This window comes from Schistocerca serialis, chromosome 3 (genome assembly GCF_023864345.2).
Source record: "Schistocerca serialis cubense isolate TAMUIC-IGC-003099 chromosome 3, iqSchSeri2.2, whole genome shotgun sequence".
Lineage (NCBI taxonomy): Eukaryota > Metazoa > Arthropoda > Insecta > Orthoptera > Acrididae > Schistocerca > Schistocerca serialis.
Genome location: NC_064640.1, coordinates 133,822,765 through 133,836,839, shown reverse-complemented (window position 1 = coordinate 133,836,839; position 14,075 = coordinate 133,822,765). Strand labels below are relative to the sequence as shown.

The window sequence follows — 14,075 nt, the reverse complement described above, 5'->3', positions numbered from 1 at the left end:
TGGGGGAGGGGAGAGGAGAGAACAGGTGGGGGAGGGGAGAGGAGAGAACAGGTGGGGGAGGGGAGAGGAGAGAACAGGTGGGGGAGGGGAGAGGAGAGAACAGGTGGGGGAGGGGAGAGGAGAGAACAGGTGGGGGAGGGGAGAGGAGGGGAGGAGGAGAGGAGACAACAGGTGGGGGAGGGAAGAGGAGGGGAGGGGGAGAGCGCATGAGGGGAAGGGAGTGGAGGGGTGAGCGCATGAGGGGAAGGGGAGGGGAGGGGAGAGCGCATGAGGGTTAGTGGTGGGGAAGGGAGGGGGGAGCGCATGGGGGGGAGGGGAGAGCGCATGAGGGGGGAGGGGAGAGCGCATGCGGGAGGGGAGAGCGCATGAGGGGGGAGAGCGCATGAGGGTGAGGGGAGGGGTGGAGAGTGCATGAGGGTGAGGGGAGGGGGGAGAGCGCATGAGGGTGAGGGGAGGGGAGGGGAGGGGAGAGCGGATGAGGGTGAGGGGAGGGGAGAGCACATGAGGGGAGGGGGATGGGAGGGGAGGAGAAAGCGCATGAGGGGAAGGGGAGAGCGCATGAGGGGAAGGGGAGAGGAGGGAGAGCGCATGAGGGGAAGGGGAGAGGAGGGAGAGCACATGAGGGGAAGGGGAGAGGAGGGAGAGTGCATGAGGGGAAGGGGAGGGGAGAGCGCAGGAGGGGGTGGGGGTGGGGAGATGGCAGGAGGGGGCGGGGAGAGCGCAGGAGGGGGCGGGGAGAGCGCAGGAGGGGGCGGGGAGAGCGCAGGAGGGGGCGGGGAGAGCGCAGGAGGGGGCGGGGAGAGCGCAGGAGGGGGTGGGGAGAGTGCAGGAGGGTGCGGGAAGAGCGCAGGTGGTGGTGCGGAGGTAACTGGATGGGGAGGGGAGGGAACTGGAGGGGGAGCGGAGGGAACTGGAGGGGGAGCGGAGGGAACTGGAGGGGGAGCGGAGGGAACTGGAGGGGGAGGGGGGAGAACGGGGGTGGGCGGAGAACTGGTGAGGGAGGTGAGAGAGGGGGAGGGGAGGGAACTGGAGCAGGAGGGGAGAGAACTGGAGTGGGAGGGGAGAGAACTGGAGTGGGAGGGGAGAGAACTGGAGAGGGAGGAGAGAGAACTGGAGGGGGAGGAGAGAGAACAGGAGGAGGAGGAGGAGGAGAGATAACTGGAGGAGGAGGAGGAGAGATAACTGGAGGAGGAGGAGGAGGAGGAGGAGGAGGAGATAGAACTGGAGGAGGAGGAGGAGGAGGAGGAGGAGGAGGAGAAAGAGGAGGAGGAGGAGAGGAGGAGAGAGAACTGGAGGGGGAGGGGAGAGAGCACAAGAGGGAGGGGAGGGGAGAGGTGAAGTGTATAGGGGTGAAGTGGGAACGGAGAGGAAGAGACGAACTGTGAAGGGCAAAGAAAATCAAATAGGAAGTATACTTGATTGGCAAGAAAGTATAATTTAAAAAGTGTGGCCCTGCAAGCACAGACTCTGAGTTGGGGTAGCAGTCCTTTAAGTACATGTGCAGAGACTGAGGAAGGAAAGGTGTCGGCACATGTGCACTGAGGAAGGAGAGGTGTCGGCACAAGTGCAGAGGCTGAGGAAGGAGTTCAGGAGACAGCACACATGCAGAGATGGAGGGAGCAGTCCCAGAGGCACACCTGCAGAGAAAGAGGGAGCAGTCCTGGAGACGGGTGCAGAAGTCATATCAGCAGTCCTGCAAAGACTATTTTATTATTGTTGAATATAATACCAAGACAGCACAAGAAGCAGGTGCCAAAATCACAAAGACTTGTACTGAGATTGTTGAGAGGACTTCAATCTCCAACACATAACTTATGAGGGATCTCTCACCTCTCCCTGATACCTTTCTGTTTGTTTCACTCACAGCAGAATTTATAGTGTTTCCCACCAAACACTTTCTCCCACATAACAGCAGATTAGTGGTTGAATTATCGAGATCAGTATTTACAACAACAATCCTTTTTTTTCCCCCTTCATAGTAATCTGTAACTTTCCATTCATTACTGAGAGACAGCAGGAGACAAACAAATGTTCTAGTTGTGCTTAAGACTGACATGAATGCAGCGGCAGCATGGGAGTATCATGCTGATAGTGTTTGAATACCTAAAATGGTTGGATAACACTACCAGCTGCCTGTACAGTGAACCCGTCCATATATCTGTGCACATTAATACACTACATCCAGAATTCGTGGAGGCGCACCGACCCGACTGGTGTGCTGGCCAACATGGATGTGGCTTTTAGGAGGTTTCCCACATCCAACTAGGTGAATACTGGGCTATTGCTCATGTCCCTCCTCATTTACACAGTTAACAAACATTTTGAAAATGTTCACAGACAAGAAGATCATCTAACCATCCTACACCACTAACAATGCCAAATCCAGATTGTTTGGACACCCCCCCCCCCTTTAAACCAACCAAAACCAGATTAACTTTCTGACTCCATCAAGATACAGGATAAAGGCCAAGAACGGAGAAGAGCAGTTGTCAGTATAATCTTTGGTTCACTTTATGAATAAATCCGTTACTGTATATTTATTTTGGATCATTCTGCTATGAATGTGTATCTACACACATCAAAAAAAGTTATGCATCACCCCTGTTCCCAGAACTCCTGCAGATAGACATTGACTGTGAATATTGTATCACAGAGACAGTCCCTTTGAGTGTTCAGAGATATCACTAAACCCGCCCAAAGATGTAAACAACCATGCATGAGCAGCACCTATTAGATGGAGGGGGTCTGACAACCAATCAGTTCCAGTCATTCCACCAGGAAGGAGGTACATTTTGTTGTCTGTAGTTCAATCATGCCTAGATGGTCAATACCACGGTTCAATCGTGTCCGCATTGTTACTTTGTGCCAGGTATGACTCTCAATCAGGGAAGTGCCCAGGCATCTTGGAGTGAACCAAAGCGATGTTGTTCGGACATGGAGGAGACACAGAGAGACTGGAACTGTCAATGACATGCCTCACTCTGGTTGCCCAAGGGCTAATACTGTAGTGGATGACCTCTACCTACGGATTATGGCTCGGAAGAACCCTGACAGCAATGCCACCATGTTAAATAATGCTTTTTGTGCAGCCACAGGATGTCGTGTTACGACTCAAACTGTGCACAATAGGCTGCATGACGCGCAACTTCACTCCTGACATCCATGCTGAGGTCCATCTTTGCAACCATGATGCCGTGCAGTGTGGTACAGATGGACTCAACAACATGCCGAATGGACTGCTCAGGATTGACATCACATTCTCCTCATCAATGAGTGTTGCATTTACCTTCAACCAGACAATCGTCGGAGACATGTTTAGAGGAAACTCGGTCAGGCTGAACGACTTAGACACACTGTCCAGCGAGTGCAGCGAGGTGGAGGTTCCCTAATGTTTTGGGGTGGCATTATGTGGGGCCAATGTACATCACTGGTGGTCACAGAAGGTGCCGTAACAGCTGTACGATACATGAATGCCATCCTTCGACCGATAGTGGAACCATACCGGCAGCATATTGGAGAGGCATTCAAATTCATGGACGACAATTCGTGCCCCCATTGTGCACATCTTCTGAATGACTTCCTTTAGGATAATGGCGTTGCTCAACTAGAGTGGCCAGCATGTTCTCCAGACATGAACCCTATCGAGCATGCCTGGGATGGATTCAAAAGGGCTGTTTATGGACGACGTGACCCACCAACCACTCAGGGATCTATGCCAAATCACCGTTGAGGTGTGGGACAATCTGGACCAACAGTGCCTTGATGAACTTGTGTACAGTATGCCACGATGAATACAGGCATGCATCAATGCAAGAGGGCATGCTACCGGGTATTAGAGGTACCGGTGTGTACAGCAATGTGGACCACCACCTCTGAAGATCTCGCTGTATGGTGGTACAACATGCAATGTGTGGTTTTCATGGCCCATAAAAAGGGCAGAAATAATGTTTATGTTGATCTCTATTCCAATTTTCTGTACAGGTTCTGGAACCGAGGTGATGCTAAACTTTTTTGTTGTGTGTATATTGGGAAGTGATCACTGGCAAGCAGATCACCAAACTATTTCCACTGAACTGTGTGCCAGGTTGAAAGAGCATGAAACAAAATCAATGCCAAAGAATAAGTCTGCAGAAGTGTTGAAGTGTGTACTCTGCTCCCCATTCAGAAGGCATTCTTTGTCCTTTGTAAATACCACACTTTCAACAGGTCACCCCCTGGGATAGACGAAAATAGCTGAACCCTACAGAACATCATGGTATTAAAATCACCACAAAGTAGACACAGTCAGCATTACTCTGAATCTAGGGTTTCATAAAATGGCAGATATAGGAGGCATAGTGTCATCCTGCTTGGATGCGCAATGTAACAGTAGCTGCTTTTAAGTCAGCAGCAATTGGAAAAAGTGAAGTGTTGTAAAATCATTAATAATAAATGTCAAGCCACCTATAGCTCTCTTAAGGGGGGTCGTTAGTTCTGTGAGGATATAAGCTATCAGCCAACAGTCATCAGAATTCCTGAAGGTACAAACTCAAAGACTGTGCCACTTATTTTCTTTAATTTTTCGTCACTATAAGAAGAGTTACAACTATGTCAAATATTACTAATTTTTAAGTATCAGAAATCTCCTCAAGTCATTCTTACAATAGAGTGTGATCTTTACAAAACTTATTTTCTGTTTAAATAGTAAGAAACATATTGTGACATGAAGCCTAGGTTTTGCTACATGATTCCTTTTTAGCTGCACCTTTTAAGAGAAACTATCTTGGATACTCTTTGGATATGACAGAATCTGTACTCATCAGAGGCTCACAGATTTCACCATAAGTTTCAGATGTTCATAAACAAACATTTATCCACAAGATTGTACAAGCAGCCACATATGTAATTAAGTTCTAATGAGCACACTATAACTTGTCTGATGGTGAATGTTTATATTTAACAGTGAGTAAAATGGAATGCAAGCAACAAATGTTCTAAGGCAGCATAACAGATTGCATGCAGTCCTAATTAATTAATACTACGTTATAAGCACAAAAAACTTTCCCAGTTTCAATATGTAAATCCTGAAATGAATAGAATGGTTACATCCTGACAAACTCAGCAAAACAGCTCTTTTCATGCAAAAACAAATGCATGCTCAAAGTCACTATCACATAATGGCACAAAAATGTACTCAGATTAACAAAGTTTCAACATTGGTAATATGTCAACTGTAAAGATGCAATTTTTTTAGACAAGCTGTAGATGCACAGAACACTATGTAACTAATTTTACAACACTCATCAAATTACATAAAATGGATCACTAACAAAACTTAATTCATTTTTATGCAATACACAATGACATGCACTCCCACATAGAAATTACTGACCTCAGGTCATGATTTTACCTCTTGATGGTGATCACTGAAATAAAACTATATTTTATTACTGAGTGTTAGAAACAGAAAGAAAATTATATTTATATTGCTAAAAAACAGTATGTAATTTCCATCTATATGAAATATTTTAACACAGTGTCTAACAGTCAAGCACAATGTTGCCATATTTACACTTCCAGTCACATTACTGTAACCCCCTGCCAAAGGCCTGAATAACTGCCTTTTGCAGCATGAGATGAACAGGAATAGAGTCAAGGTTCAGGAAGATACTGACTGGGATGTGGAGCCACGTCAACTACAGGGTCACGCCCAGCTGTGCTAGGGATCTTGGTTGAGGATCCATGGTGCGAATAGTTTGGCCGAGGTGGATGCACAAATTCTCTACTGGGTTTTAATGAGGGGAGTTTGGTCACCAGCAGTGTACTGTAAACTCATTCTGGTGCTCTTCAAACCATGCATGTACACTGTGAGCTGTGTGATGAGATCACCCAGGGAATGCCACAAAAACACTGAAAGACTGTAAGCTCCCCTCCCAGTTGCACAGTGTTTGCTTAAAGACATTTCATGTTGTAAACACCAACAGCCATCTGTCTGATGGTGTACAAAATGTGATTCATCTGAGAAGGCCATCTGTCACCAGTCAGCGGACATCCAGCTGCAGTACTGGCGTGGAAGTTCCAGCCTTCGTCACTGGTGAACAGTAGTCAGCATGGTTGCATGAACCTGCCTGCCACAGAGGCCCATATATGGCAATGTTCACTACAGTCACTGAGGAGACACAGTTGGTAGCCCCTTGATGCATCTGTGCAGTCAGTTGCTCAACAGTTGCATGTCTGTCCATCCATACATATCTCTGCTAGCATTCTTCACCCGTCATCTATGACCTGCGATGCACCACAGCTACGTTGACACCGGCTTTCGATAGCGCCATTTTGCCATGCATTGTACACTTCAACCACTGCAGCACATAAACAGTTTAAAAACTTAGATGTTTTGGAAATGATTCCATGCCGTCTGTGAGTATTTACTGCATATTGATGTTGAACATGGGCAGTGGTACCTTAATGTGACTGGATCGTGTAGTCTAAAATTGCAGTATAAGGAACGGGTCACTGAGAGAAAAGTAAATAAACATAGAAATGTACTGCAAAAACTATTCTCTTCAGTATTTGAAATAATGGTTAAATCAATTACTTTTGATTTTTATAGTGATTTCACATTAAAGATGCATCACACAGGAAAATATACAGTTTCATAGATTCAGCTGTCAAACATCACTTAAAAAAAGGAACGAAAGGAAAGACACCATTGTTAGTTTTCCTCTTGTTCTGCTGCTACTAGAGCTACATGAAAAAACCTTAAAATTGTTTAAATAATGCACTGCAATATTTACTGAATCTGTTCATTTTTTCCTGAACATCAGACTATTAGGTTTGTGCAGCTCGTAGTATCGTGTAGCAACTCATTACTCATCTTACAACACATAAGACTCTAAAAAGTAACATTTCAAGTTTTACACTTGGCTTGGAAAAAAAGCTGTAAAGGGGGGATATGAAACAAATAGGAATCCTATTTCCATTAATTTTGCGACCGCAACTACTGAGGTGTGTGCTGGTGCATTGTCGTGATGCAAAAGGGCTTTTTTGCGGTCCAATTGCCGGCGTTTTTCTTGCAGCTTGGTTTCCAAACAGTCAAATAACGATGAATAATATGCACCAGTAATAGTCTACTCTTTTCAATATAGTTGATGAGTATTATCCCTTGCGAATCCCAAAAGACAGTCGTCATAACCTTTCTGGCCGAAGGAATGGTCTTTGCCTTTTTTGGTGTAGATTCTCCCTTGGTAACCCATTGTTTAGATTGTTGTTTGATCTCAGAAGTACAGTAATGTATCCATGTTTCGTCCACAGTGATGAAACGATGCTTAAAGTCCTGCAAATTCTTCCTGAACAGCTGCAAACCATCCTTGCAACACTTCACACAATTCCGTTTTTGGCCAAGCGTGAGCAATCATGGAACCCATCTTGCAGATAGCTTTCTTATGTCCAAATGTATATGCAAAATATTATTTACCCATTAATTCGAGATGCCCACAGCACTAGCAATCTCATGCACCTTAACTCTTCTGTCATCCATCACCATATCATGGATTTCATCAATGATTTCTGGAGTCATAACCTCCACAGGGCATCCAGAACGTTCACCATCACTTGTGCCCATATGGCCACTCCGAAAATTTTGAAACCACTTATAAACTGTTCTAATCGAAGGTGCAGAATCACCGTAATGTTTATCAAGATTCTCTCTAGTCTCCCGAGGAGTTTTGCCTTTCATGAAGTAATGTTTAATCACCACATGAAATTCTTTTTCGTCCATTTTTTTACAATCAATCGACTTCCTTTATTCACACGAATGCCAAACACAAAGAAAGAGACCAATAGGCTGAAACTTGGTGTGCGTTCTTTCCAAAGATGCAAGTAACTAAACATGACCTCGATACACGCCGGTGTTGCCATCTCTCAGACTTTGCATGGACTTTTCAAATGCCCCTCGTACAACTGGAACACTGCAATGCAATTTCTGGCCAGTCAACTGCTGATGACAAGTTTACATCTTTATTATACGAACAAGCTAGCACTATCGTTCTCTCCCCTCTATACATATATAATCGGGCATCAATTACTTCATTGAAAAATTCATAATAAATTGGAGGTTTAGCTTAACAGCACAGTAAGAAATTTTCTCACGACATGTAAGTGGTTCTTAATGTGAATCACTCTAGTGATCTTATTAGATGACAAGGTTAATTTATTGAATACAACTAGTACATCAATGCAAGTATGTATTCTTTCAGCACAGTGAAAAGGGTGTGCATCCAGTTACAATGCCAAATAAAAGATTAAAAACCAAAGCACTCACTACCATGTACTGTTGCTACTAACAATGTTACAATTATTGAGTACTGCTATCTTTCCAGGCAACTCTCCCTGAAAATCATAGAACTGAGGTGACCATGTACATGTTAAATGATCTTTCAGGATGAAAACTAAAAATGCTCCTGAACAGTGTTGCATTGTGATATGTAACTGCATGTAATTTAAACTGCCATCTGCAGTGAAATCTATGAACTCCCCACCAGGTACTGACCCACTGCATGTCTTTTGCATAAAGCTATATTCCTTCCCAACTGTATCACACCACCTATATATTTTCCTAATTATGTGTGAGGGCCTTTATTACACTGTACAGTCCATTGCTGTACCCCAGACACCGGCATGGTATCATCCTATGCCACTCAGAATCCCAAATACCTCACACCTCACATGGTTCAGATTTACTGATGACATCTTCGTGATCTTGATCGGAGGTGAGGACACCCCATCCACATTCCTCCAGAACCTCAACACCTTCTCCCCCATTCGGTTCACCTGGTCCTCCTTAACCCAACAAGTGACCTTCCTCGATCTTGACCTACATCTCAGAGATGGCTACAGCAGTGCCTCCATCCATATCAAATCTACCAACCACCAGCAACACATCTGCTTAGACGGCTGTGATCCAATCCATACCAATAAGTCCCTTCCATACAGCCTAGCCACTCATGGCTGTCGCATAGGCGATGAGTATTCCCTCTTGAAATATGTCAACGGTCTCACTGAGGCCTTCACAGCCTGTAATCGCCCTTCCAATCTTGTACAGAAAGAGCTCTCATGTCTTACCTCTCCAGTCACCCATCAGCTCCCACAGTCACACCATCTGGCCATAGAGGAGCATTTCCCTCCTGAATCAGTATCAACCAGGAATGGAGCAAATGAATCACATTCTTCACCAGGGTTTCGACTACCTCTCCTTGTGCCCTGAAATGAAGAATGTACTACCCACTATCCTTCCTCACAGCGGCATTCCGCCACCAACTGAACCTACACAATATCCTCGTCCATCCCTACTCTTCCCAAACCCTTGCCTCATGTCTCATATCCCTGTAATAGACCTAGATGCAAAACCTGTCCCATACATCCTCCCACCATCACACCTACTCCAGTCGGGTCACAAGCATCACCTATCCCATCAAACACAGTGCTACCTATGAAAGCATTCATGTGATCTACTAGCTAAGCTATAACTATTGTGCAGCGTTTCATGTGGGCATGACAATCAACAAGATGTCTGTGCAAATGACTAGCCACTAACAAACTGTGGCTGAGAAACTGGACCACCCAGCTGCTGAGCTAACAAAACGTTCTCCATTTCAATGACTGCTTCACAGCCTGTGCTATCTTGATCCTTCCCACCAACCCCAATTTTTCTGAACTGCATAGGTCGGCACTCTCTCTGCAATATATCCCATGTTCCTATAACCCTCCCTATCGCCTTTCCTGCTCCCACGCAGTGTTCTATCCCACTAATGAACCCACATACTTTTTACTTCTTTCCTTTTTTGTACCGCCGCCCTTCGTCTAACTTGCTGGCTGCACCTAGCTGTCCTGCACTACCCCTTCCCCAAGTTGCCCTGTATGCTCCCACAAGCAGCACTTTAGTGTCCCACACCCTCTAAGATCAATTTTGCAATTCTGGCTGAACCTCTCACATCTTTTAGATGTATAATAGTATTTTGAGGTTGTCTCCTTATATTTCTCGGCAAAGGGTTTTTCATCCTTTTCGTTGAGAAATTATTTTCAAAAGTTATTTCTCCCTGTGTCAGTTTCATGTTCCAGTTCTTCACTCATCCAGATGATTCTGAATCTGAATTGTCATACATTTCTCCTGCTTCATCTTCTTTATGTAACCTATGTATTCACCTTTGTTTTCTTCATATGTACACAAACTGTACATTGACACGTTACCATCAGTGACTGAAAGCAAACTGACTCCAAGACTTTTATTTCACTTGGTAAGTGGTTAGAATGGCAATAGTGGACAACAATGGGTTGACATAGCACAACATGAAATGCAACAACAATGAAATGGTCATAAAATCTAAAAACCTGACACATGGTATTATTTTGGTTTTTGTTACATTAGGACTGGTGCAAGTGTCCTGAATAGTCCACTGTATATTTTTGGCAACTGAACAACAACGATAACCAAAATTTAGTGTACTCCAATTTAATTTCTTTTGTTACTGTTAGAAAGTTAACAGGGATTTTAGACAATTATGAAAATTTAAGCTAATGGTACGAGCTGTTTTTAATGTGTGGGATGTCCACAGCACCCTCTGCCAGCACTAAAGGGTTAAAGGTCTTTTAAAATATGAGTCCATGGATATGGTTATTCTAAATTACTTGATTACGTTCAGTTTAAAGTATTTTTAATCTCAACTCCATTTAGCTGATGAGTTACTGCCACACTTCCTCAAAATTTAAATTAATCCTTAAAAACATCTTAGTAATCAACAAATACAATGGAAAGCCCTGGGCAAAAAACAAATAGTGGAAGAAATAGAGGTAACCACTCACTGTGTAGTTGAATTGTAGAGTGTTTGACAGGGAGATAAACAGGATAGAAATCACTGCTGTGCCAACCACCTACAATGTCCAACCACTAATAATAAGATATCTGTAAAACTGTCCATCATGTGCTTGCTTTGTGGCAATAAAGCAGCAACACTTACAGGTGCAACAGTGTATAACAAAATTCGTGTTTTAATTTTGGATGACTTCCAAGCAATATAAATTATCAATATGTGCTATGTGCTTGCATACAACTACAGTTTCTCGTTTATCTGACAACACATTGGATGTGTAAGAAATGATAGGAAAAAAGAAAGACAAAATTATAATTTAAATATGTGAATAATATTAAAATGCAGAAGCACGTACCTGTAAATCCTGGTGGGCAAACACAAACTCTTTTGTCACTGATGAAACAAGTGCCTCCATTTTTACAAAACTGGCTACTATCACACAAGTCAAGTTCAGTGCAACTGATCCCTGAAATTGCTGAAATTAGAAAGAAAATCCCAGTAGAAAGGCAAATATAAGTAGTGTGAATTAATCTTTGTAGACAGTCAACACAACACAGACAAGCCTAAGAAATTCAGATAGGTATGTCTCATGTAACGAATTTTGTCACTAGTACATTGCTCATAAATGTTGTACCTACTTCATGTCTTTTCTGAAATATGCGACATTGTTGCACATTTTAATTCTACAGTAGTAGACTTCTGTATGTTTGTTTAATTTCATAATGTGAGGACCAGTTTTTACAGTATTTCTATTTTGCATTATGCAGGACTATAAGCACTATGCAAACTTTTTGTTTATATTATTCATACGATGCTGGAGTGTCACTGATAGATATAAAACAACTTTGTGATTGCTAATACAGTTATTTTGTAATATAATAGGATCATTAATAGACATTGCTCAGTTTTTCTTTTTAATCTCAAATGATTTTGGAGGAGTGTATGACTATCAAAATTTCACACATATTTAGTTAAATGGTAAATGACAAGTTACTACTGTAAAAATACCTAGCCTAATACAAACATTCGTATTTCACATCAACAGTCAATAGTGCAAAACCATAAAATTACTATACTATCTGATACTTCATTTTCTTGCAGTTTTAATTAATATTAGCCAAAAATGATTCTTTTATTATTCTTAACGTAACTTCATGCATTTTTGCAATTATTATTTCAAAATTCTTATTATTGTTTCCCACTGTTATATATTATGTTTTAATTTTAGTGCCATTATTACATCATTTCTAACTGCAGATTTTGTCTAGGAAATCAAGAAAACTTTCTGGAAAATTTGTTACCTCTCAAATTGTATCAACAAAATTGTATACATCAGTATTTGTATTTTGTGATTACTTAAGGTTTAGAGTCCACACTTTTCAGCTCTAGCAGTCACAGTACATAGTTCATTATTTCAAAACCAGGGTATTTACATAGCACACATTCATTGAGACTGATTGCAAGATTTAAGCAAAGTGTAAAATGTGGAGAGTCCTTCAACAAAAGCAAACAGGAAAAAAATACATGAGGAAGTGAAACTTTGACCATCTACCAATAACAACTACAATGATTGGCTGTGAGACAAAGAATCATTATTAACACTAAAACAATTAGGCCAGTACTGTAGGAGTGAAATATTACATTAATGATACAAACACCACTTCCATAAGTATTGTTTTTATCCTCTCCTAGCAGGTTATAAATTAATCCAGTAATTTTTGAGAATATCTCTCATGGAGAACAGCAGTTATCCTTAGTACTTTAAAATGAATGTAAACAGTCTTGACCGCAAGAAACCTTTGTTTTAGTGGTTACTGGTTTTGGTCAGTTACTGATCATCTTCAGACCTCATACCATGTTGGTAGGTGGTGGCAGTGAACGGAGTAGGCATTATGAACTCCACGTAATGCCTGCTCTGTTTACCACCACAACCCACCAACATAATGGCAAGATGGTCAGTAACTGACCCAAACTGACAGCCACAAAAATAAAGGTTTCTTGCGGTCAAGACTGTTTAAGTTCATTTTAAATTAATCCAGTGTTTTTAATTAAACTAGTCCAAACCAAAGTATTCACAGTACACAATGCACTGAAAATAAATTGCAGTCATAGTTATTTCCTTAACAGAAATCTCAATGTTTTTCTACAAATTGTCTTTCCAAGACGTTGACACTGCAATTTTAGAGGGTGGGGACCTGTTGCTTCTTTTCCATGCAATGCAGATACTCAAACAATAGCACAGAAATTGAAATAAAATGACATAATGATGATAATGTTCTGGTAACTGAGCAGAATTTAGTCGACATTATTTATCAAATCCAGTTTATAGCATTTTAGGATGCTTATTGTGAAATGTTGTACACGTAGACAATATGAATTAAACACAAGAGGCATTCATCAACTGCGTCATTTTCTTACCTGCATGGATTCTTTATGAAACATTTACACTAAACAGTTTTTTCTTTTCTCTCTCCCTTTTACCCAGTGCCTTTCAGTCCAGGTACATTCCTTAGTGATAATTGTCTCCTCACTGACTATGAAATATTTTCAAGTAAATAAGGAATTGATGTAAAATATTGTCAACTAGCTAAGTAGCTACAACAAATTATTCTTCTATATTCAAAATAAATAAAAAGTTCAAAGGTCAATAAAACAGAGGGTGGATTTCAGCAACATATGTAGTGACTACAACATATAGTAATGGATCTGCATACATTACAGTGTACGATGAACACTATGAGCTTCTTTTTTATTGTTATTATGCAATCAGAAGTCATTTTTAGCTTAGCTCGTGTATCATCAATATGTTCACTTACCTCTATAGCCAGGTTTACACACACAGTGATATACACCAGCCATTTCTAAACAATGTGTACTTGGAGGGCAGGGAATACGATCACAATCCAATGTGAAGTTTTCACAATGATCCCCTGTATAACCAGGAAGGCACTGGCAAGTATACGATCCAACTTTGTTCACACATGTAGCACCATTGAGACAGGGGCTGGACAAACATTCATTTATAATCTGAAACAAAGGTACAGAAGTATCACTGTTTGAAGTTGCATTAATGCTTTGGTAGAACCAACACTATTGGTGATGACAACAATAAAACTATACTGGAAATCGCAGGTAGAATATAAATAATGGTGTAAATAAACAATAAGCACAAACAGGGTATAGGAAGTGCTGAATATTAACTAGTCACACAAACATTACAATGTTCAACTT

At 42.0% G+C, this 14,075-nt stretch overlaps 1 protein-coding gene across 1 annotated transcript in view; it reads right to left on the bottom strand.

Moving 5' to 3' along the window:
• LOC126469832 (protein crumbs) overlaps positions 1 to 14,075 on the bottom strand; it is a 346,090-nt gene that overhangs the window by 183,952 nt on the left and 148,063 nt on the right. Inside the window, exons 9-10 of the mRNA XM_050097122.1 lie at positions 13,661 to 13,871; positions 11,200 to 11,319 (exon numbers count right to left, since the gene is read on the bottom strand). Of these exons, the coding sequence (XP_049953079.1) occupies positions 11,200 to 11,319; positions 13,661 to 13,871 (331 nt within the window). The remainder of the gene's footprint in view (positions 1 to 11,199; positions 11,320 to 13,660; positions 13,872 to 14,075) is intronic.